At 40.2% G+C, this 22438-nt stretch overlaps 1 protein-coding gene across 2 annotated transcripts in view; it reads left to right on the top strand.

The window, feature by feature from the left end:
• The first annotated feature begins 112 nt into the window (after positions 1 to 112).
• PTDSS1 (phosphatidylserine synthase 1) overlaps positions 113 to 22438 on the top strand; it is a 59532-nt gene continuing 37206 nt past the window's right edge. The window contains exons 1-3 of one of the 2 annotated variants that reach the window (XM_006916666.3): positions 113 to 438; positions 11665 to 11756; positions 21636 to 21680. In XM_006916666.3, coding sequence (XP_006916728.1) covers positions 260 to 438; positions 11665 to 11756; positions 21636 to 21680 — 316 coding nt within the window. In that variant the 5' untranslated portion in view covers positions 113 to 259. The remainder of the gene's footprint in view (positions 439 to 11664; positions 11757 to 21635; positions 21681 to 22438) is intronic. The other variant, XM_006916667.3, reaches the window with a different exon arrangement.

The following is a 22438-nucleotide window of genomic DNA, read 5'->3' as shown; positions in this document are numbered from 1 at the left end:
AAAGACATCAGAAGTCCATAGAGATGCCTCCCCCAGAACGCCGGCTGAGCCAGGGCCGGCAGCGCCCCCCTGCCCGAAGCCGCGTTGGCGGCGACGCGACCCCGCCCTCCCGCGCCTGTCCTTTCCTCGGCTCTCATCCTGTGCTCCGCGCTAGACTCGGCCTCGCCGTTCGGCTCCCCGCCCGCTGCAGCTCATCATCTCCGGGGTCCCAGCCTCCACGGGCTGGGGCCGCCGCCGCGGCAGGACGGGGAGGCGGGCCATGGCGTCCTGCGTGGGGAGCCGGACCCTGAGCAAAGATGATGTGAACTACAAGATGCATTTCCGGATGATCAACGAGCAGCAAGTGGAGGACATCACCATCGACTTTTTCTACCGGCCGCACACCATCACCCTGCTCAGCTTCACCATCGTCAGCCTCATGTACTTTGCTTTCACCAGGTGAGGCGGGATTGGCCGCGCGGAAGACGCGCCCTTGGGAGTAGGGAAGGGGCGGGCGGGAGGCAATGGCGGGGAGCGTGGCCCTGTGTGGCTCCAGGTGAGGAAATGGGCTGGCTGCTCCTCGCACACACTCGCAGACAGGCCGCCCACGCAGCTCTTACACCGACCCAGTGTCTTGCAGCACATCCATCTTCCTCCCCTGCAGCTCCTTTGACCCGTCGTTTGCCCCTATCCTCCAGCCTCCACTTCCCCTCTTTTTATACCACCTCTCCCCATACAGCGCCTTGGGCCAAATCATGAACACTCGTGGGGCATCTAGCACCATTCCCCGCTCTCCTACCGCACTCTGCATCGCTCCCCACACACATCACGACACCGGCCCCCTCTCCAGTCCCCGTTTCTACCCAGCACACCGCATGATTCATCTCGTATGCACCAGTTTCAGCACATACCACTCACTATACACTGAAAACACCCCGAGTCCACAGCTTCTCCTTGCACCATACCCAGGACATGACCCAGACCCGTTCCCATGGAATTCCTCCAGTATTCAGCACTACCCGCCGTGCAAAAAATGCACAAGTGAGGTGTACTACAGTCTATCCCATGCAACACCTCCCGTATGCATTTCACACAAATCATCTACCATAACCCTTCCCCAGGCCTCAAACACCACTGTCTGTACCACAGCACAAACTGCTCCTGTAGACACACATATCATGGTGGACCTTTCCCCTTCTAGCACAACCAGTACCCATCACCTCTTGTAGACGTTGCTACACAGACATCAGTCCACCGCACAACATAGTGCATACTCTGCTCCATTAATCACCTAAAATACTTGCTGAAATGAGATATAGTGAAGCAATTGTAATGATGCCTGGTGCATAGTAAACGCTGTGGAGTATTAAAACACAAACCTCACAAATATAGCACAATTCTCTTATTCCCCTGGAAAAACACACACACACACACACACCTCAGAACACTTCTAATAGACACCTGTGCACAGGAGTTACCCAGCCCACTCTTGACACCCACATCTTGTAACTCTTCCTCACCAAACATATGGCCCCTTCAAACCCCCAGGGAGCTAATTCATCCCTGGTTCATAATGGCACACATGCCATAGGTCCTATTCACAAGGATTTATATTTTCTAAATGAACCTCTTTAAAGAAAGAAAAGGCATGCCTACCACACCATTATGGCTAAAAGACCAACCCAGAGAAATGCGGTTTTGGAGCCAGGTGATTGGTTTCAAAACTATCTGTGTGTTCTCGGTTAAGTTACTTAATTCTTCTCTAAGCCTCAGGATCCACACCTGTTAAATGGGGATAAAATATGTACATACCTCATATGGGGTTATGAAGATTAAATAAATATGTGTGAATGCACTTAGCAGAGTACTTGTACATGATGTATAATTAATATCAGTAAGTTCTCTCCCAGTATCTTTATCCAACAATCAATGGTTCTCAGTCCAAGTCAGCAGAATATGTGCAGGGATTTATTTAGTAGTCACAAGCTTTGGGAGAACTTCTGGCATTTAGTAGGTAGGGGTTAAGAATGCTAAGTGTGTTATAACACATGGGAGGGACTACATTATACAACAAAGAATAAATTGTCCTCTGCACATGCATGCATGTACACGTACACATGTATACACACACACACAAGTGCCAATGGTACCTCCCTTGGGAATCATTGAATTTTTTTCATATTTTCATAAAACTAATATCTTTTCACATAATACTAGTTCCTTACCTCCATAATTCATTTGACTTTTGGTTCTTATTTTGTGTTTATCTACTCGCTTTAAAGGTATAAAGCATATGTAACAATTACATACTCAACGACTGAAAGATATGGTTACTATTATTGTAAAGTCTTCTGGTAATGCTCTGCTATGGGATAAGACCAGTCCTTTCCACAGTATCCAATCAAGAACATATTTCTAGCTTTGAAAATAAATCAGTCTTGTCCCTAATTATCGTTACCCTCAAATACATCATTCTATCCTCTGATTTTACCACTTAATAGCTGTGTGCCCACTTAATTTTGCTAAGCCTCAATTTTCTTACCTATGTAAAATGAAAATACCTAGTAATACCCCACAGGGTTGTCTGTCATGAGGGTTCAGTTAATTTTTGTAGATAATTTATGTTTAGCTCAGTGCTAAATAGTAAGTGCTCAGTAAATATTAGCTGTTATCATTACATCATTTCATTATATGCTAACACCTTTTAACTTATGTTTATCATTGAGTGAGAATGTAGTATGCTCTATAATTGAGAAAAACGATAAAGGCATTGGAAAAATGGACATTGCTTGGATAACATACATGCCTGTTTCATATTAACTTCAGTTTAACTTCATCTCATATGCAAGTTGGCAGTGATGGAATTAGTGCAGGAGTTTCTTTGGAAATTAGAAAAGTAATTATGGTGTTTTATTTTAAATAATGAGAACAAAAATGAGCAGTTTTATCTTTAATATTATTCTATTATAATAATATTATCTTTAATATTATTCCAGACCAATTCACAATAGATCTCTCTTCCTCTTTTCTAATATAGGAAGTCACATTCTTCTGGAATTTCCCTTTTACAGCATATTCTGTCAAAGCACTCAATAAATTGCATCAGTGAAAGCCTAACAAATGAAAATGAATTTTAACAACTTATCAAAAATAATAGAAAAGGCATCTGAATCTTAAACTATGGCCTTTTCCAAAAATGACAAAACTTTTATTTCTTCGACTAACCTTGTAAAGAGACAGAAATCACACATTGAAGAACTAATTAATGTTAAGCTTCACCTTATGTAAAATCATAAACACCATTAAAACACTTATATCGTGTCTTACTCGTTTTTGTGACTCTTTAAAGTAGGACGTTACAGTGATAGCTCTATCTTCCTCCATAAAGATTGAAAGTAGTGACTTCTTAAATGAAAATTATTCATTCTGTGCTCTTTTCCAATAATTATCTCCAGTACCTGATACTTATTTTATAACAGGATTTTAGTTGAATTGATTTTAGTTTAGACTGTTCACTGCAGTTCTTTCAGTAAAACTTTAAAAATATGTCTTAAAGTTTGTTTTTCAAAGACTAGTAGTCTAAGAGAATAGGCGATAGACTACTTCTGGGGTATCATATCACTAGTATGTGAGCAACAGTACCCACGTCATGTCACAGGCAGCAGAGGCGCAGCAAGAATTTAGGATTCTTGTGAAGGATAAGATACTTCACACAAGTCTGAGACAAGTTTGGATTTGTCAGGTAGTTCTTTTGTTCAGCAACAACTAGTCCAACTCGTTGTTAAATCATAACATTTAAATCTCCTGTCCCCATCACTCTCATTAAAAATAAAGCCAGATGCTGTTGAATCATTCTCCCTAAGATTTGAAAAACCTCATTTTGCCACCACTTACAATAAATATTTTTATAAATGCTTTAGTATAAGTCTTATAAGTTTGTTCAGCCAGAGTGGGGCAAGGAGAACCTTTGTCTTAAGCTCAGAGTGTAGTAATTACTGAGGTGCCTCATATTTACTCTGTTTTCAGAGGGTGGTAAACTTGGAAATGTTGAACGGCCTTAGTTTCAAAAACTCAAGCTTTAGATTTGAAACACCAAAATCTACTAAACCATTTCCCCTGATAGCATCTCTTCCTTCATGGACACCACCAGCCTTACCTGTTCTTTCCCTTTTAGATGGTATAGATCCCATTAGAAAACCACTCCTGCTGCTGATTCAGTTGTCTTGGTCCTGTTTCCTTTGTGTACATCATGTTCTTTCTCCTCCAATAACAGAGGCCTGGGTGTCCTTGTTCCCCTTTATTGGCTGTATCCATAGGAGCTGTGTCTTGGGATTCAACCAACCTTGGAGGTGAACAGAACACACTGTGTTAGGTGGCACCATCTAAAGAGGTCCAGTTAACAGTGCTCTTAACATTCCCTTTCCCACTTCCTGTTTGAATCATGTTTTTTTATTGGATTTAAATAAGCATCTTTTTATTTCCTTTCTCATACTTATTTATGGTGTTTTATGTTCTAATAAGATTTTAAACTTATTGAAGGGGAAAACGTATGATATATTTCTTTTGAGTCTTCTGTGGTAAATAGGCAACTGGGAGACTTTAGGTGGTTTAGACAATACTTTACCTCAGAGAGATTACATGCCTAGGAACCGCTGCCTGGTGTTTACTATTTTAGGTGTAATTCTATTACCAAGTGTAATACAATTTATCTATGGTATAAACTTTGTAGCCTCAGATTTCTGTAGGGGAGTTCAAGTTTTTCAGTCTTGAATCCAGAAGCCAGGGCTTGTCCAGTCAGCCAGGACTGCTTCCTCAGCATCTGCTTCAGTTCAGCAATCTGGCAGGTCATGTTCCAACCAGCCCAGGTCCCCACCACCTGGAGTTCATCTAGTTTATCTTCACCAGGTCTCATTGGGCCTTTAGAGCTTTCAGAGCTGTTCTCTTCCATGCCCAGGCCTTAGCTTAGCAAACCTCCAACCCTTTAGGAGAACACATTCACAGGCCTGACTCTATCTCCCTCCAGTCTATTCTCCACAGGGTGGCCTTTGTGACCTTTTAAAGACAAAATTGGGATCCCATCTGTCTCCTGCTTATAGCTTTTCGCTGGATCCCCGTCATATGTAGGAAGTACTAGCTAGGCCCTAAGGTTATAGAGTAGGTCGGGTTCCAGCCTCTTACCCTTTCCCCTACCTATATACAAGCATACACGTCAGGCCCAGACAGTTTGTCAGCCCCACACCCAGCGCCAGGCTGGCAGCTCTCTCTCTGAATGGAAAGCACCTCCTTGCCTACCCATGAGCCCATGGCATCCTTTACAATCTACCTGGATGGTCCCTCTCCCAGACACCTTTTTTACATACCTCCAGATACCTTTTATGATTATATATTTGTTTCCATATCAATTTCTTGAGGCCAAACATCTTAATCTTCCCAGGATACACATCCACTAAAATAAACGCTGAATGAATCAAATATAAGAAATACATTTATCCAGTAAGAATTTTAAAAAATATCACTCTTCTCCTTTAGCGATTATCTCAGCTATAATTCTTGAAAAAGATAATTTTCTATAAAAAAAAAACAAATGTTATCTTCAAAGATAATACCAAAGCTAGTTAGTATCCATATACCTTGTAACCCGGGACTCCGTTTTCCATTGGGAGAGCGGATCCTTAAACAGTGACGACTAGCCTCATAAACATGACCCTACCTATGTATGTCAGTTTCAAGGACTCATATTAAAAGTAAGGGAAGAAGAAGGATGGGAGGGGGAGGGGGAGGGGGACAGTCAGCTTAGCAGCCTTAGGAGTCAGGATCAAGGCTGGACTTTCTTGTCTGCCCAACCCAGGAACACAGTCTGGCCTGAAGATTGTAAGTGAGTGAATGGAGTTGGCAGTGGTTTCCTGAAGTCTCCTCACCACTGTCTGTAGTCGGACATTAAACTGACACAGAATCTGAGTCCAAAACTTTTTCTGAGTGCAAACTTTTTTTTTTTTTTTAAACTCAGGGCTTTCCTTACATTTTCTTGCTTTTAAGACAGTCTCCCCTGGGTATTTCTCTATACTGATTGAAACAGTGAATGGACAGAAGGAGTTGAGGTGTTTGACTATTTGATTCGTCACTGAGTACCAGGACAGGAAGGTCACTATCAGTGGACCCTCTGGGCTCAGGCTATGATTCATTATCACATTGCCTGAGTCACAGGGCAAATTAACTATAGCATCTCACTCTTCCTGGCTATGTTGAGAATGCCTGCTGTGTGCTGAGCATTGTGCTAGGCACTGGCGGTACCTGGGAGGTGTGAGGTGGGACCTTTGCCTTCTGGAGCTTAAATTACAATTTTATTGTAATCTGTTCATTCATATTTTCACTGTATGTGGTCAAGGCTACCCAGCATACTTCTGGAATGCCTCCTAAATTTAGCAGAGAGGAAAAAAGGAGATTGCTTCCCTAAACATGTATGTTTGTATCATATTGGTCAATGTAGCTGTCTTGACTTGGAGCCAGCATCCCGGAAGCCCTGGCTCCTACTTCCACTCCACCTCGATTTGTGGGTAAGACGAAGCAAGAGCTTTATTTTCTATATCCTTAAAGTAAAGATAATACCTGCTTCCCCCCAAACTGTAGAACAGTTAAATAAAATGCCAGTTGGGAAATTTCTTTGAAAAGCTCATAGCACCAGAGATTGAGACAATTGTTAGGAGCTATAGGAGGCTTAAGAAATGAGAAGTCAGGGAGCTGTCACAGCATCACAGCTGAGAGCTTGAAGTCCTTTTGGTTTCTGTTCCTTAGCTGAGCAAGAATTTGAGGCCAAGGAAAGTTGCAAGTTCTTCCCTGAGAAGTGGGAACCTGAGTGCCCCCTCGAAAAGCCTTTTAGGAGATAGTAACAGCCCCATGAACAAGGCCAGTCATGTGGAGAACTATCAAGTAGTGCTTTGCGGGGAGGTTGTCACCTTAATTAGAGACAGTTCCAACAAACACCAAAACAAATAAACAAACAAAAACACTTTTCTCTCAGGCTAAACCTAAAATAATCTAAAGCTATACAATATAGCTATAATTTATATAATTTAGATTTATGCCTTGTCCCTTTTCATCGTGATTCTCTCAAGAATAAGGACCATGTCTGTTCATCTTTGTCTTCTCAGCCCCCAGAATAGTAGCTACCCCATTGATGAGTGTTAGCTAAATGAGGGATATACTAGGGAAGAAAGCAGGGCACAGAGATGTTGAGTAATCTGCCCAAGGTCACACAGGCTGATGATGTTGAAGCCAGAATTCCAGACCAGGCAGTCTGGCCCCAAGCCTGTACTCCTGGTCATGGCAACAAACAGCCTCTTAAAGGGGAGAAAACTTGGACTTTAGAGTCATGCCCCATCAGTAAAATGAAGATTACGATCATTTTCCCCTTTTAGGGTGTTCTGAAGATTAAGAAAGATAACATGAAAAGCAACTGGCATTCTGAGTGAGGCACAGATATGGTGGATGTGCAGAGCTTACTAGTTCTTACCTCTTAATTTTGGGTTTCTGGAGTCATTGGTGTGGTCTTGTGGCCTGTGTTGCCAAGTTGCTTTTTCACGATTAACCATACCTCAGTGTATGGTTATGTCTCTAGATTACTTGGAGTTTAGAAAGGATGAACTCACACCAGGCCTTAGAGAATGTCTCCATGTGGACAGGCTGGCAGGAGGATGGGGGCGGGGTGGAGTAGGTGGCCTCATTACTCATGCATTCAGTTCTTTCTGTGCGCCCACCTCTTGTAAGAGAACGTGCGTACACCCTTTCCACTCATGACACTCGAAGTGTGAAGCTGGGGCCATTAGTCTGATATGACTCAGATTTCTTCTTAAGCTCACCTGCCTGTTCTCCAGTCTTTGATCACAGAAGTTTGATCTTCTTGTTCTGTGTATTTTCAGTTTATCTAATGACCTCACTGTCCATCTTTGATACTTTTTTTCCCTAACTAGACAAAGTATAAAACTGCCAGCTTTTCAGACCCACTGCTATGTTATTCAGGTTGTTTAATTTGCCGCCTTTTTTCTCCTGAAACTAGGCCATCCATTTGATCCTCTTCTTTCTAATAAAATTGACCAAAATTTATGAAATTGCCATTTCGTTGGTTTTATATCTGTATTTATTACCAATCTCAAGTTCTTACAAATTTAATGCTGATGTATGTTTTAAGCATTTTGACTGGTAGGCAATTTTAAATAAAGACAGTTGCTGATTTATCATATTTATTAAAATTTTAATTAACTTTTTTTGAAAAGAGTAATATAGCCACATTGCTTGAAATCCAAGATATACCAAAGGGTATGTGGTGAAAAGTCTCCCTCCTGCTCTTTTCTCCTCTTTTGTGGGAACCAACATCACTGTTTCTTGGGTAGATTTCCAGAGAATTCTTTGCAGCTATAAGCACAAGTTATAAGTTATATACACATGCATACGCCCCCTTTTTTGCACAAATAGTTGCTTACTATCCCCACTGTTCTATAACTTACTTTATTTATTTCATGATATCTCTTAAGTTATCTTGTATCAGTTAATTCATAAAAACCTTTTTCATTTTTTTTATGGCTGCCTGGTATTCCATTAGCAGATGGGACCATAATTTAAGTCCCCTTTTGGTGGACATTTAGCCTGTTTCCAATCTTGCGCTAATACATATAATGCCCAAATGAACAACCTTGTACGTGTGTTATTGTAGCACAAATGAGGGTATATCGGTGGGATAAATTCCTATACATGAAATTGCTGAGCCACAGGATATATACATTTGTAAATTTAATATGTTGCCATTATTAATAATTGCCTTCCATGAAGGTGGTTTAAATCTATACTACCACCAGCAATGTGTGATAGTAACTGTTTACCTGTTTCTTCTTATCCTCAGTCATTAAATTCTAACCATTGTCCATAAGGTAGATAAAAAGTGGTCTCTCAGTGATAATTTGTCCATCTCTTACCACAAGTAAGGTTGAGCATCTTTTCACTTGCCTGAGAGCCATTGAATTTCCTACTCTGTACTGTCTCTTCATGTCCTTTACCCATTTTTCTATTTATTTTCCTTTGTTTTCTTTCTGTTAATTGATTGCGGGGGTGCTTTATATACTAAGAGAATTAACACTTTGCCTTGATCTGAATTGCAAATATTTTTTCCAAGTTTATCACTTTTTCTTTACTGAATTCTTTACTGTGCTAATTTATTCATTTTTTTCTTTCCTACTTTGAGATTGTTGTGTTTTGGTTTTGGCTTTTTAATTCTCTCTCCCGTGGTTTCTTCTAGAATTGTTTTCTGTTTCGTTTTTTTACTTTTGTTTTTCAAATCATCCAGAATATATTTTGATATAGAATATGAGTTATGGAATCAACCTTATTTTCCCAGGCAACAATTATTCAGTTCAGCCTGGCTTTTATTTTGTAACTTACAACTTGCATGACCTGTCAAACTCTCTGATACCATCTCTGTGCATCTAACATGAATCATATTGATTTAAGATGACAGTTTTTTCAGGAAGCAGCTTGGCATGAATATCGTCATCTCCAGAGTCTAGCAGACCTGGTTTTGAATGCTGACTTTTCAACTTCTTACACATGTAACCTTGGGCAAATTACTTAACCTTTCGGTGCCTTCGTTACCACATTTATAAAATATGGTTGATCATACCCCTTTTTGCCATGGGTTGTGAAAATTAGAGATAATGCTTATAAAACTGCCTTGTTCAGTGCCTGGCACACAGTAGATACTTGCTAAAGAAGTCATCGTTACCAATATTAGTAGTGTGATGTTGGTCTGAATGAGGACACCGTATCCCCCCACTTCCTGTATGTAATCATTCTTCACTAAAAGCTGATGTTCCTTAAAAATGGATTTGGGGCTTCCCTGCTTAAGCTGAAGGGCATCACAAGCATCCTAGTAATTAGCCAGCGGGCATTCTTATCAGGTTGGCATTCTTAGGGCCATGTTCATAACTTCTGGGCAGTTGTTAATTTATTAGAGTATCCATTAAAATGAGATTGCACTTCGCTGCAAGAGGAAGTCTGTCTGATTCTGTAGTTTGTTTTTGTAATCAGATCTGTGTGAAGTTAACAGTCAAACATTGTTTGTCCAGCATCAGTGTTAGTGCTATTTGGCCACATAAAAACCTAAGAAACATTTATGATCTGTATGATCTCTTATTTTAGTACCTGACGTTCAATCCTCTCATAAGGCTGAAAATTATTTAATTGAGTGCAGAAACTTAGTGTAAACAGAAATTGATTTTAAATTAACTCCTGTTTTTAAAACAACATCCCAAGGTCTAGACCTTAATTAGATAATTCATTATTGTTTCTTCCCACAGCACTTCATGTATTCTGGTGCTCAAAAATTTTTTTCTGTGCTAATATGGTTTTATTCTAAGATTTTTTCGACATCTTCCTTTTCCTTTAATAATGTTTCATCTTAATTTAATATTTGTCTTTTGAAGGTTTTTTCACTGCAGTCCTTCCCCATAAAACCTCAACTTTTTATTAACCATTTTTTAATTTATTGCTACTGGATTCATCTCTAAAATATCTCCTTCCATTGTTTCATCTCTTATGTTCTGTCTACTCATCCTGCATATTTTAAACAAACACTGAACTTCTTCTCCCAAACTTCTCAGTAATCATCAATAATTCAGAAACTCTTAGTGTCTTATATTTGTTTTCTCTCTTTTGGGTGCTCTGTTGAGCCCCCAAAATGTTATTAGACTTTTCTTTTTCATTTCTTTCTTTCTTTCTTTCTTTTTTTTAACAAACGTAAAATCTCAAAACCTAATTATTCTCTATCATCAATGTTAAGAAACTTTTCATTTGGGAAATTTTACTTGGTTTCACGCTATAAGTTTTCTCCCTTATCAATAATTAGTCCACAAATACCTACAGGGGGCCTACTATGTGCCAGCCTCCAAGGATACAAGTGACTAATTCCCTACCTTCAGGAGTTCACATTCTACGAGGAAGACAGACAACATATAAACCAGCAAATTGAATCATTGCATTACTGGAGGTATAGAGGAGATGAATGCAGTAATAAATTAGAAATGACCAGGCATGAGAGGGAGGAAGCTCATCTCTTTTCTTTACAATTCTTGGCTTCTAGTCTGATATTAAATCTTACAATTTGTTTTCTATTGATTTTCCTTTTAAAATTTTTTACTTGTGCTTTCTTTTTACACCCTTTTTATTTATCCCTTTGATAGCCAACTGCCTACTTTTAAGAATTGATTATATAATTTCATTGAATTATGCCCTTCTCCTTATCATCTTATGCTTTCTGATTCCTGAAAATTTTCTTTCCCACAGCCTATATCATAAAGGTTACCTTTAGTTATTCTTGAATCTAAAAGGCATTTCTCCAAAATAAATCTTACCTTTTGACATCCTAGGTTGTTTTTTTTTTTAAAGGACAGTGATTCTCAAATGTTTGTCTGAGTAGAATGTGTGTTGGTGTGTAAAGTTGCCAATTGCTTTTCTTATAAGAACTGGACTTTATTATAAGATTGTATTATTTTAGGAAATGAAAATGAATAATAAGTAGTGTGTGTAATGACTTTGCTCAGCAAAATAATGTTAGCAGCCCCCCAATTTTTATAACACGTAACTCTGACTCCTACGTTTAGATCTGAAAATGAATACTCACTGTTCGTTTTCTATTTTCAGGGATGACTCTGTCCCAGAAGACAACATCTGGAGAGGTATCCTCTCAGTTATTTTCTTCTTTCTTATCATCAGTGTATTAGCTTTCCCCAATGGTAAGTGATATACTGCTTTCTCACATTTCTCCTGTGCCTTTTTGGTATTTTTGAGATGCATTTCAAAGATGAAACTAAAAGATGGAATGAAAAAATAATTGGAGTTTTGTGTGGTGGTTAAGGGCACAGGCTCTGAAGGCTGACCACCCATTCTGCCACTTCCTAGCTCTGTTGTCTCTTTAAGAGTGCTTTCGTTTCTCTCTGTGAAATGGAAATAACAGGTAGATATTGTTTCAAGGGTTAACTCAATTAATACATGTTAAATTCTCTGAATAGCAACCGACAGATTGCAAGCTCTCAATGAATGTCAGCTGTTGTTCTTGTTGCTATTTTTGTTATTATCAGCCAAGTTGTAAATACTCAATTATTATCAGCCAAGTTGTAAATACTCAATTATTACAAAAAAGTTACCCTTTTTTGCTAAGGAGAGGGTCAGTGCTATAATGAATATTACTTAATTTGTTTTCATAAGTGATCTTTTTTCACAATAAATTTTGCTGATTATACATTTTTATCAGCAGGTAAAAAAGACAATTATTACAGTGAATTTTACCCCTATCATGATAAGAGGCAAAAACTTTGTTTAAAAACTAGTTTGATATTCTGCCATCCTTAAGATTTATCCTTTCTTATGAATTGTCCCTTACAAATTGTTTTAATTTTTCTCAGTTGCCCTTCAGTACATTCTCCCTAGAATAGTCTTATTCTTCGCAATCATTTTTAAATGCTCATTTTTTGTATCCTATATCTTTTCCACTTATGACATTTCGAAATTGTTTCAGTCTTTTTTATGAGTTATACCACAGAGGCCCCAGTCAGGTTTTAAATATCATGCTTTAAGATGTATTTCTTCTCCTCCTATTTATTCAGTAGACTGTAATGTGTAATATAAGAAGCTTATTGAGAATGTGACTGATTGCTACCTGGAAATGTACCATAATAATAGGATTCTAGTACGAATTACAGTGTGTGTATGTTGGGGGCAGGTGGTGAGGTTCCTCCACCAAGCAATGCTCTGACACCAACTGAGTGTCTTACAATTCAGTTCAATTCTGACACTGTCTACCCAGAGATGGCATCAGATCTCACAGGTTAAGGGCTCAGTCTTAAAGACTGTCCCCGCCCCACTTCAGAGGCAATTGCAAGTCCACGTTGTTACCTGTACTTCTGACCAAATGGCTGTAAATCAGAGGTTCCCATGTTCTCCTGCTTAGGTTCCATTAATTTGCTAGAGAGACTCACAGGACTCAGGAAACCAGTTTACTCACTGAATTCCCCTACCAGCTTATTACAAATGCCGGATTAAGAGACACAAAGTATGTGGGAAGGGCAAGAAGCTTCCCTGTCCTCTCCAGGAGCACCACTTTGCCAGCATCTGCACCGTTCGCCAACCCAGAAGCTCTCTAAACCCCATCCTTTTGGGGTTTTGCGGAGGCTTTCTCACATAGGTGTGACTGATTAAATTGTTGGTCTTTGGTAACTATAGTTGGTCTCCAGCCCCTTTCCCCTTGCCCCCTCTAATCACATGTTTGGCTCCACTGGGCAATAAGTCCCCACCCTTAGGTGCTTTCCAAAAGTTACCTCAATAACATAACAAAAGACACTTTTATTGCTCTCATCACGTAGGAAACCCCAAGGGTTTTGGAAGCTCTGTGAAGACCCTATACCAAAGCCTTCCAAGATGGTGGCAGTGGAAGTTTGTTCTGTATTTTTGCTTATTTTACGTAACACTGTGGTTTTTGCTGGTAGCATAAAAATCTAACCAGTAAAACTACGACTGAATGCTTAAGGGAATGAATTGTTGTAGATAGCCAAGTTAGTGGGGAGCTGAGCTTACACTCCAGCCACTCAAGCTTTTAGATTAAAAAAATCTTTTTTTCAGTGAAACGTTTCAAGATATGAAAACCTGCTGTCCTAGCAATGCAGGCTGCTGTAACAGAATACTGTAGACTGGATGACTTAACAGAAGGTTCATCTTGAAGCAAGATGTCCAACAATCTTCATATTGGGAGTTACAATTTCAACATATGAATTCTGAGGGAACACATTCAGTTTATAACATCTGCATACCTTGTGCAAATATGATAAACAAAGTTTGGCCTTTCCATGACAATTAGGGGGTTCTGATGATGCACAATTATTGGAGTATGAAGACAAGTTGTCCATGATATTGGTAGGTTATGGAATGAATTGACCCTGCTATAGAATTTACTTTCTAGAAAAAGTCTCTGACATCAAACAGGTTTTTGGTTATTTGCCAACTTTTTCCCCTCCACCTCCAACATACAGAATCTCAGAATTTTAGGTTTAGAGAGCTTAGACCATCCTCTTTCAAGGGTGCCACATTGTAGTACAGGCTACGTGACCACTTGCAGCATAAATCATTTTACACACACTGGAACTACTGGAGGCCGTGGGTGATTGCCCTGAGCTCTGGAAGCTGGCCTTTTCATACAGAGGTGGCCTAAGAATGTAGCCCAAAGCAAGGAGATGATAAAGTCCATCTCAGGCCGGATATCAAGGCTGAAGGGAAGGTGAGTACGTGACAGTTCTGGTGCTGGTAACTGCTACTCCTCCCCTCAACTAATTCTATCTTTTGTATCCTGTTAAGGTCTGCTACTTACTTCCCTGTCATTAGTTGATGCCATGACTATTATTGGTCTGTGTCCTTTATTTCTATTTCCTATCTGTCCCCTCCCTGTCCTACTACTTTTTTTTTTAATCATTCAAAGCAGAGTACATGCTCGGGAAACTGATCAACCCAAAGGTATCAGGTCTGTTCTTCAAATCTTCAGCTTTCTTTGGCCTTGTGTTACTTCGTCACTTAGTTCTTAAGGTTTACTTCTTCACGCTTTGAAGGTTTCTTTTTTGCCTTTTTTTTTTTTCAATCTTGCTGTTTCTGAGTCCATAGCCATTTTGGAAGTCTGAGGATCCCAAAAGATTACTCTCATTAGCCATGGTTTTACAGCCATCCTTTCCATAAAGCTTTAGCAGGAGCTGAATTTGAGAGCTTCATTAGCAGATGCTTTTCTAAAGGTATAAAAGGTCCTGAAGGTTGGGGGCTAAAATCTATTGGATGTAACATTTTGTGTGATTTCTGTTGGTTTTCCCTCTATTCCCTAATGAAGCCCTCTAAACTTCAACGTTTACTTAACCTGCTCAGTCTCTCATATGGACCTGTGCTATTGTTTTCCTTCTGGAAAGGTAAAAATTAAGTTTATTTTATGTTTTCTTTATCTTGGCAAGTGGACTTTGTGATACATACAAAGGGAGAAGACCCACAGGGCTCACCTAGCTCAGCCTGCTCAGTGTACAGCTGAGAAGGCCTGAACCCATGGTCATCATACGTCCACAAGAGGTCACCCAGCTACTTGATGTCAGCCTGGTGTTAGGGCCCCAGCTCCCGCATTTTCTTTTACTCAGCATTGCTCTGGTCATTTCTCATATCAGGTCCATTGTGAGGTGTTTCATCTCTGACTTCCTCTGTGCTTCTCGTACTATCAGTCTCAGGCTTTTCTTTTTCCCGGGAGTGTGGTCTTATACCTTGTGTGCTGTGAGTCCTACAGAAAGCCGGTGGCAGTTGGGCCCATGCTCCTGTGTTGCCAGTGCTTTCTGGGACCAGCAGAAGCCAGCAGATCGATCTGAACCTCCATACTTTCTCCTTTACCTGCTCTTTCTGCCTTCTCCTTCCCCTGCCACCTCTGTGTGCACGTGCTCACACACACCACTCATCTGTAGGCAGAACGTGCCCCAAACAAGATTTCAGTTGGAAAAGGACAATGGCCGTTCAGTATTCTTCCCTAGAAGGATTGGCATGTTAGGGAAGGGTATGCTGAGAAGGATTCTCCTGAAGCCATGTGTACATAGCAAACACATTGTGTCTACTCTCTTTTCTAAAGATCCATTATTTACACTTTACACAAGAAATAAACTGTAAGTTTTCTACATTAAAGAATGTTATTAAATATTTTCAAGTTCGGTGTGGCTTTGGGAGGTATCATAGAGATGATAGAGAATTGGCTGGGCCACTGGGAACTTGTGCTCCCAAGCTGTGTGGCCGTCCCCTCCCAGAGCCAGCATTCAGGCCTGCCCAGGAGACACGATACTGGAGGACTGCTTGGGAGCAGCATATACATGCTCCTTCTTGCTCCAGTCTTGTCACCTTATTTTCCATTCTCCCCACCCTTGGCACGTATTCTCAAGTCAAGTAATGAAAATGAATCGGAGAAACATCCCAACGTATGTCTTCTCCTTGAAAGGTACTTTTGGGCAAGTGCCTGCAGTGGATGGCATTCCCAGAATAGTTCTGTTTTGGCAACTTCAAATGCATTTGTCCTTGACCTAGTAAAGGCTGTCCTGCATGCTTGAATAGAGGCCTAAATTTGATTGTGTCCATTTGTCTCCCATGTGAGTTCACATATGCTATCTGTGTGGTGGAATTGGTGAACTCCGACAGGAAGGGGCCCTGTGATTCTTTTTGTAGAGAGTCTAAATAACAAAGAAAGCCCTTGGTTTTCTCCATAGGGTTTTAAGATGCTTTTGGCCACAAGTAATAGGAAACCCATTTCAGAAATGGCTTTATAAAGAATAAGGAGAAGTTTACTTTCGTACATTTTAAGTTTCCGAGATAGAGTGGTTCCAGGGTTAGCTAATTCAGTAGTTCAGTGACATGTGAAGACTCCAGTTCTTTACCTCTTTCTGCCTCACTATCTTTAGCATGTTGATCCAGATCCGTGCTTCTCTGCCCTAATGATCTTGAGGTAGCGGCTACAGTGCCAGACATATGGTTCTGGACATTGTCCAGCAGAAGAAAAGGTTCTTTCTTCCCATGTATTTTTTTTAAGAGTGAAGAAACGTTTTTTAGAAACTAACTCTCCAGCACACTAGCCTCAGTTCTCTCTGTCTAAGGTCGGGCCACCTGCCTCTCTCCTGCCAGACCTGAGGATAAGAGTTTACAGTGTCTAGAGGAGGAGGCACAAAGCAGGTCTTCAGTAGATCTCATTGACCGAAAGAATAAAAGAACAGGATTACCCCCCGTAGGCTTAGAAGTTGCCCCTGAGTTATACAGGAGAGAACTGGATACTCACTAGAACTTCCTTTGACAATCAGCAGGATGAGTAACGGGCTTGGGTTCTGGAGTTCCTTTTCAGTCCTTTAAACAGACTCTAAGGGGGAGACCATCCCTGGGGAGAGACGAAGGAAAGGGTCTGATAACCACTTCACACTTCTCTCTTACCATTGTCTGTCCCATTCTCTTTTGGTTCCCTTAACATTTTTTTTAAATACTACGTTCACCTCATTATAGCAACTGACACTCCAGTGTAAGTGTAATTTTAATGATACCTCTGTATTATTAGAGCGTTATTATAACTCTTATCACTGGAGTGAAATTTAGAAATCTATTTCAGTCTCCAGCTGGCTTTGAGATTTCTTTCAACAGGTGACCTTCTGGCCTACTTTCTGGCTTCTGAAGTCTTCCTTGAGCTATTCCTCCCCCTCCCACCCCATCCTACCCCACCCAAGCCACCCAGGCCTTCTCTGTACTCCCAGTGCCTGGCCCACAGTGGCTGCTCAATGAAGATATGTTGAATTAAGTAATGAATCTGTCAGCAAAAGAGCTCACCGAATTAGTCCTCTCTTTTCTTTCACTTATCTGCAAGAGAAACACCGTTCAGCACTTCTTTAAGGTATTTCGAGATCAGAATAGTAGTACTAATTGATTTTCCTGACTTTATCCTTTTGTTTGTCCTTCGGGCTCAGTGGCTTCTCTAAGCTAAGGATAGTGCTAATTACATCTCTTTGAGGTTCGAAGGTTCACTGTCTTCTAAATTAAAAATCAAGAAGTTCTTGTCTCCCCTCATTCTCTGTCCCCAGCTCCACTATATTTTCTTATTAAAAAAAAATTCTAAGGTTTCAAATTTGATTAGGAATCATTTTATTCACCTTTTCTAGTTTTTTAAGAGACCTTTAAGCTTTAAAATAATAATCAAATATCTTGCAGTTTTGTCAGTTATACCTCAATAAAACCGAAAAAATAATAAAGGAAAAAGCAGTCTAAGAGGGCCTAAGGACACAAGTGGAACTATGTCCTTAGTTATTATACCTCCCTAAAGTTTGGTCCCTTAAACTTATTCAGGTGTAACTGAATAGTTACTCAGGTGTAACTATTATTATTTCTAATTTCTGAGGTAGTTTTTAAATGTAATCTCTTCTCATGATGAAAACATTTGGTTTCTATTTCTTTTGAAATGAAACTTGCTCTTAATATCTGGGTAAAATTTTGTACTCAGTGTAGGGACTGATGAAGATACAACATGTAGTTTTTAAATGTGCCTGGTAAGAAAACCATAATCCAAAACAAAAACAACACTTCTTTCTTCGCCACCACTCTAAGAAGCCGTCCCCATTTCTCCTGCATGATCAAGGAGAAGAGTACCTGAACGGGAGATCTAGACTTGTCTTGGCAGCTTTTATCAGATTAGAAATAAAATATAGGTAGCAAGCACACCCTGAGATAGGGCACTTCAAAGGAAGAGAAGTAATCTTCCCTTTACAGAACACTTATAAGTAGTTTGTTAAGATCTGTGGGGAAGATGTTGAGATAAAGCAAATGTTCGGGAGAGACTACAGGTAGTACTGATACCCCTGGGCAGATGCATGTCTTTAAAGCAGGTGGCTTGATTGGTGTGGTCAGGTGTGTAGTGAGCATAAGTATCAAGGTTTAAGATAGAGAAAAACAACAGCCTCATCCTTGGTATTTAAAAAAGTATAATACTTTTAGCTGTATTACTGTCTTTGGTGATAAAGATGTACTCTTAGTAATACTGCTAGAGTTGACGACTGAAATAAAGCCTCCATTGGGCTCTGAAGTTCGCTGCTGAAAGGGTCACCTCATATTCTAGGGCTTTCTCTCACCTTCTGTAGGCGAAAGACACAGGTGGTTCCCACCTACCTGGTTCAGGGCAGAGGACCTTGGTGCTTGTCTGTCCCTTCTGAAACCTACCACATCTGATTTCCAAGTCCTTTTTCAGACTGCAATTCAGTCTGAATTCAGTTTGCAAAGTTGAAAGGACATTTTTAAAACTTGTATTTTTTGAGGAACATTGGGATGTGTGATATTACGATGTGTAATGTAAGTGGGAAATCGAGAAAAAAGAGGAAAGAATTCATTTTTTAAGGCTTTAAAAAATGAAACAGCACTACAATAAGATGAAAATTCTCTTTGCAGGTTCTGGGACCTGTGTTTGTCACAGGGAATCAATGTGACAGAGAGAAAGACCCTTGGGTGGAAGCAGCTATATGTCAGATTAAGGAGATCTGTGAGGCCCCTCAACCCACCTATCTCTTACTCACTCTGGAACAAACCGATTAGGGTCAGATAAGCAGGGGCTGAGTCTGTTTTCAGATTTCTCTTAAAGTAATCGTAGGCAAGGAGGACTCGGGAAGCCTTTCTGCTTGCTAGTTGATGTGAGGGAACTTCCGTCAGTTCCCTGCCTTTTCTCCATCCTTCCAGTTTTCCTTGGTTTTGTTTATCAGTTCCTCATGATAGCAACTCAACACCACTCATCAGCTGGCTTCTCTCCCCTGCTCTCCTGGCCCTGAGGCAGTTCAGGCTCAGACCCTCAAACTGCCCCGCCCCGCCTCTCTCCTCCTCCTCCTCAGCTGCCAGGCCTGCCAGAGCTGGTGAGAAAGTACACTTGTGCTCTCAGACCTGAATGGAGTCCTGTGAGCCTTGTGACCCTGGGCAAATTCCTTGGGGTTCAGTGTTCTGATCTGTAAAATGGAGATGATGGTACCACTCTCATCACCTAGCCCTCAGGAGAACTAAGAGATAATGTGTGAGGTGTCTCAGCCTCTAGCATGGTACGCAGTGAGCACTCGGGAACATACTGCTGACTATTATAAATTAATATTATGATTGCTCTTGAGAATAATATTTATATAATTTTAAGTGTTGTTTGAAATTCTGTTGCAAACCAAATAATAAGTCGTAAAATTTTGGAGTTGGACCTTGTAAGAGGAAATCAGAGAAAGCCGGCGTCCCATGTTAGGTCCGAAAGGTTAATTCAGTGGCATAATTGAAGCAATTATTTGCAAGCCAGACAGCCATTATAATACACAGATCATTTATTCATGGTGACAAGTCAAGAGACATCAACCAAAAATCAGTGAGGAAGAGCATTTGGAAAAGAAATTTACTTAAAAGATGACAATTTTAGCCATCAGTTTTCCAGTGTAATTTGAAGAAAGTTAACTGTGTTATGTTGCCTAAAAGAGGATTCTGGTTTCTATGCTTCACAGAGCCCTCACTCCCTGAGCTCTCACTACTCATCATTCAAAACTCAGGCACAAAATTAATTTGGGTAAAGCAGAGTCTCTCACAATCTAACTTACCTTATGAACTCTCACCATCTGAACCCAGGAACTGAATAGAATTGGGGGATACTTGTAACTATTTTTCCTAATAGGAGCTGAGTCATCAAAAGAAAGCAGTTAAAATATGTTTTAGTGTAGTCTTTGTAAGAAAAGATGGATTTTAAAATGAGTTCCAGAATAAAGATTACAATCTAATATTTGCTTCAGAATGGATTCCAGGTTGGAAGCAACAGAAGCTGACTCTGAAGATTGAAAAAGCCTGTTGAAGGATATTGGCTGGCTGGAGGAGAAATCAAGAATTGTAGAAGGCTAGGAAACCAGGCCCCAGGCAAGCTTCTAGATACTGGCATGTCACTCAGAACTGGTCTCATGAAGAATCTCCAGTGAGCATAGTCTGTCCCACTGTCACTTCTGCAGCGAACTCTTATAGAACTGTCACTGCCACAGTGATCAGTGCCACCTTCTCAGGTGTGAGCTGCGTCACCTCCCCACTACTATCCCAGCTAGCCAGGGCCAGAGAGGAGAGAAGGAGAGGAAAGCTGTGCATGGTTACCTCTACTGTTGCAAGTTTATGAGGTCAAGTCTGACACAGTTGCAACTGAAGAACTGAGCCCTGGTTATGAGGAAGGCTGGGCAGCAAGCTTTGGCATCTCTCCTGGAGATACGGGATGCATAACCCTGGAAACTCTCCAAGAGTAGGAAGGCCGTTCCAGAGGTGCCCGTTAGAACAATGTTCAACATTTACGAGTTGTAACCTTTAGTTGGTGGTAAACCAGTGTAGTGGATCAAGGCCCAGCTTGCTTGCTTCTACTTTTTTTTTTTTAACGTAATAAAATAGTAGAGAAAGTATTGGTGTATCACTTATAGTAATTAAGTTTCATCCTGTGAAACTTTTGTTTTCATTGTGTGGGATCTGCATCTATGTAGAGGAACTGGGTTACCAAGTAAAAGCTATTTTGTTACCATGGTTCATGATCAAAAGCCACTGCACTAGTGTGTTCCAGTGCTCAAAGGGTTTGATTTCAGTCTCACTCCCTCGTCATTCTCAAAGCACAATATTTCTCTTTCATTTTCAGAGTCAGTCAGTCTTCTCCCCAACGCCCCCCTTCCCCCCCAATGTCCAGAACCTCGTTCCCTGGAGCTCCTGGGGAGCAGGGAAATTTCACTCGTTAAGGTACAATATGTTATTACGCACACTTAAAGGCTAGCCCTGTAACCTATTCATGGTTATAACATTGTTTCCATAGGAAATAACATCTGAGTTTTAAAGAAAAAATTAAAAAGAAAAAAAACCTGTTGTACAGATTGGTGCCTGTTATAACTGTGGCTATGGTTGTTACAATGTGGATAAAACATTTAAACCTAAACTTTCACCTCAAAGTATTTTTGGGGAAAATTTTTTTTAACAGTATAGAGCTTTTTATTGTTATCTCTATGTAGATCAGCAACACATTCTTTAGTTTTCATCTCTAAAATAATTCATCTAACCTTCTATCTCTGCAGGTCCATTTACTCGACCTCATCCCGCCTTATGGAGAATGGTTTTTGGTGAGTTGTCCATTAGATTCGAAAATATATCTGACTTTTAAAAAAAATCTTTTTCTGTATATCATCAAAGCAGTTTTACTTACCATCCGACAGTAAAACTTTATAGCTTTTTTACTTCTTGGTGTTCCTAGTGTAAATTTTTTATTAAAATCTTTGCCACAAAATAAAGTATTGGCGATGACTGAAATTCTCCTCCAAGTGAACTGTTTCAGCTCCACTTGTCCCATTCTTATGCTGTTGTCTCTTAATGTACACAGGATTTACCATAAGGGAACGTGGCTTGTTTTTCTCTATGCACATTCATGCTTTTCTTCACTAGTCCAAGCTCAATTGAGTCCTGTGAGCACGTTGGTTTCGTAAGCACCGGGAGGCCTGAAAACCCAGCAATCTCCTCAATGTTGTGAATGGGAAAGAACTTGGAAAAGGGAGATGTCTTTAGACAAAGAGCCCTGATTTGAACTAAGGTTTAGTGATGAGCATCAAATATAAATATTGGATGTCTTTCTTTTATTTGCTTTTTGTCCATATAGTCAAATCACCTGAATAGGTTTTAAAACAGATCTTCAAAACTATAGATATCGGCTTTATCTTACCGAAATAAGGCATCAAAGAAATTATTTTAACTTCAGAAACTGTAATCTTATGCAAAAGGACCCTAAATATGGAAATTTTGCTCAAGGTTGCCTGTTTTTATTTCAGTATTCAGCGACTGTAGGTAAATTTCTTTGAATTTAGTGGTCAGTCTTCAATCTGTTCAG

Source organism: Pteropus alecto, unplaced genomic scaffold (genome assembly GCF_000325575.1).
Source record: "Pteropus alecto unplaced genomic scaffold, ASM32557v1 scaffold164, whole genome shotgun sequence".
NCBI lineage: Eukaryota > Metazoa > Chordata > Mammalia > Chiroptera > Pteropodidae > Pteropus > Pteropus alecto.
The sequence above is the reverse complement of the archived record's forward strand: the minus strand, read 5'-3'. Positions and strand labels throughout refer to the sequence as shown.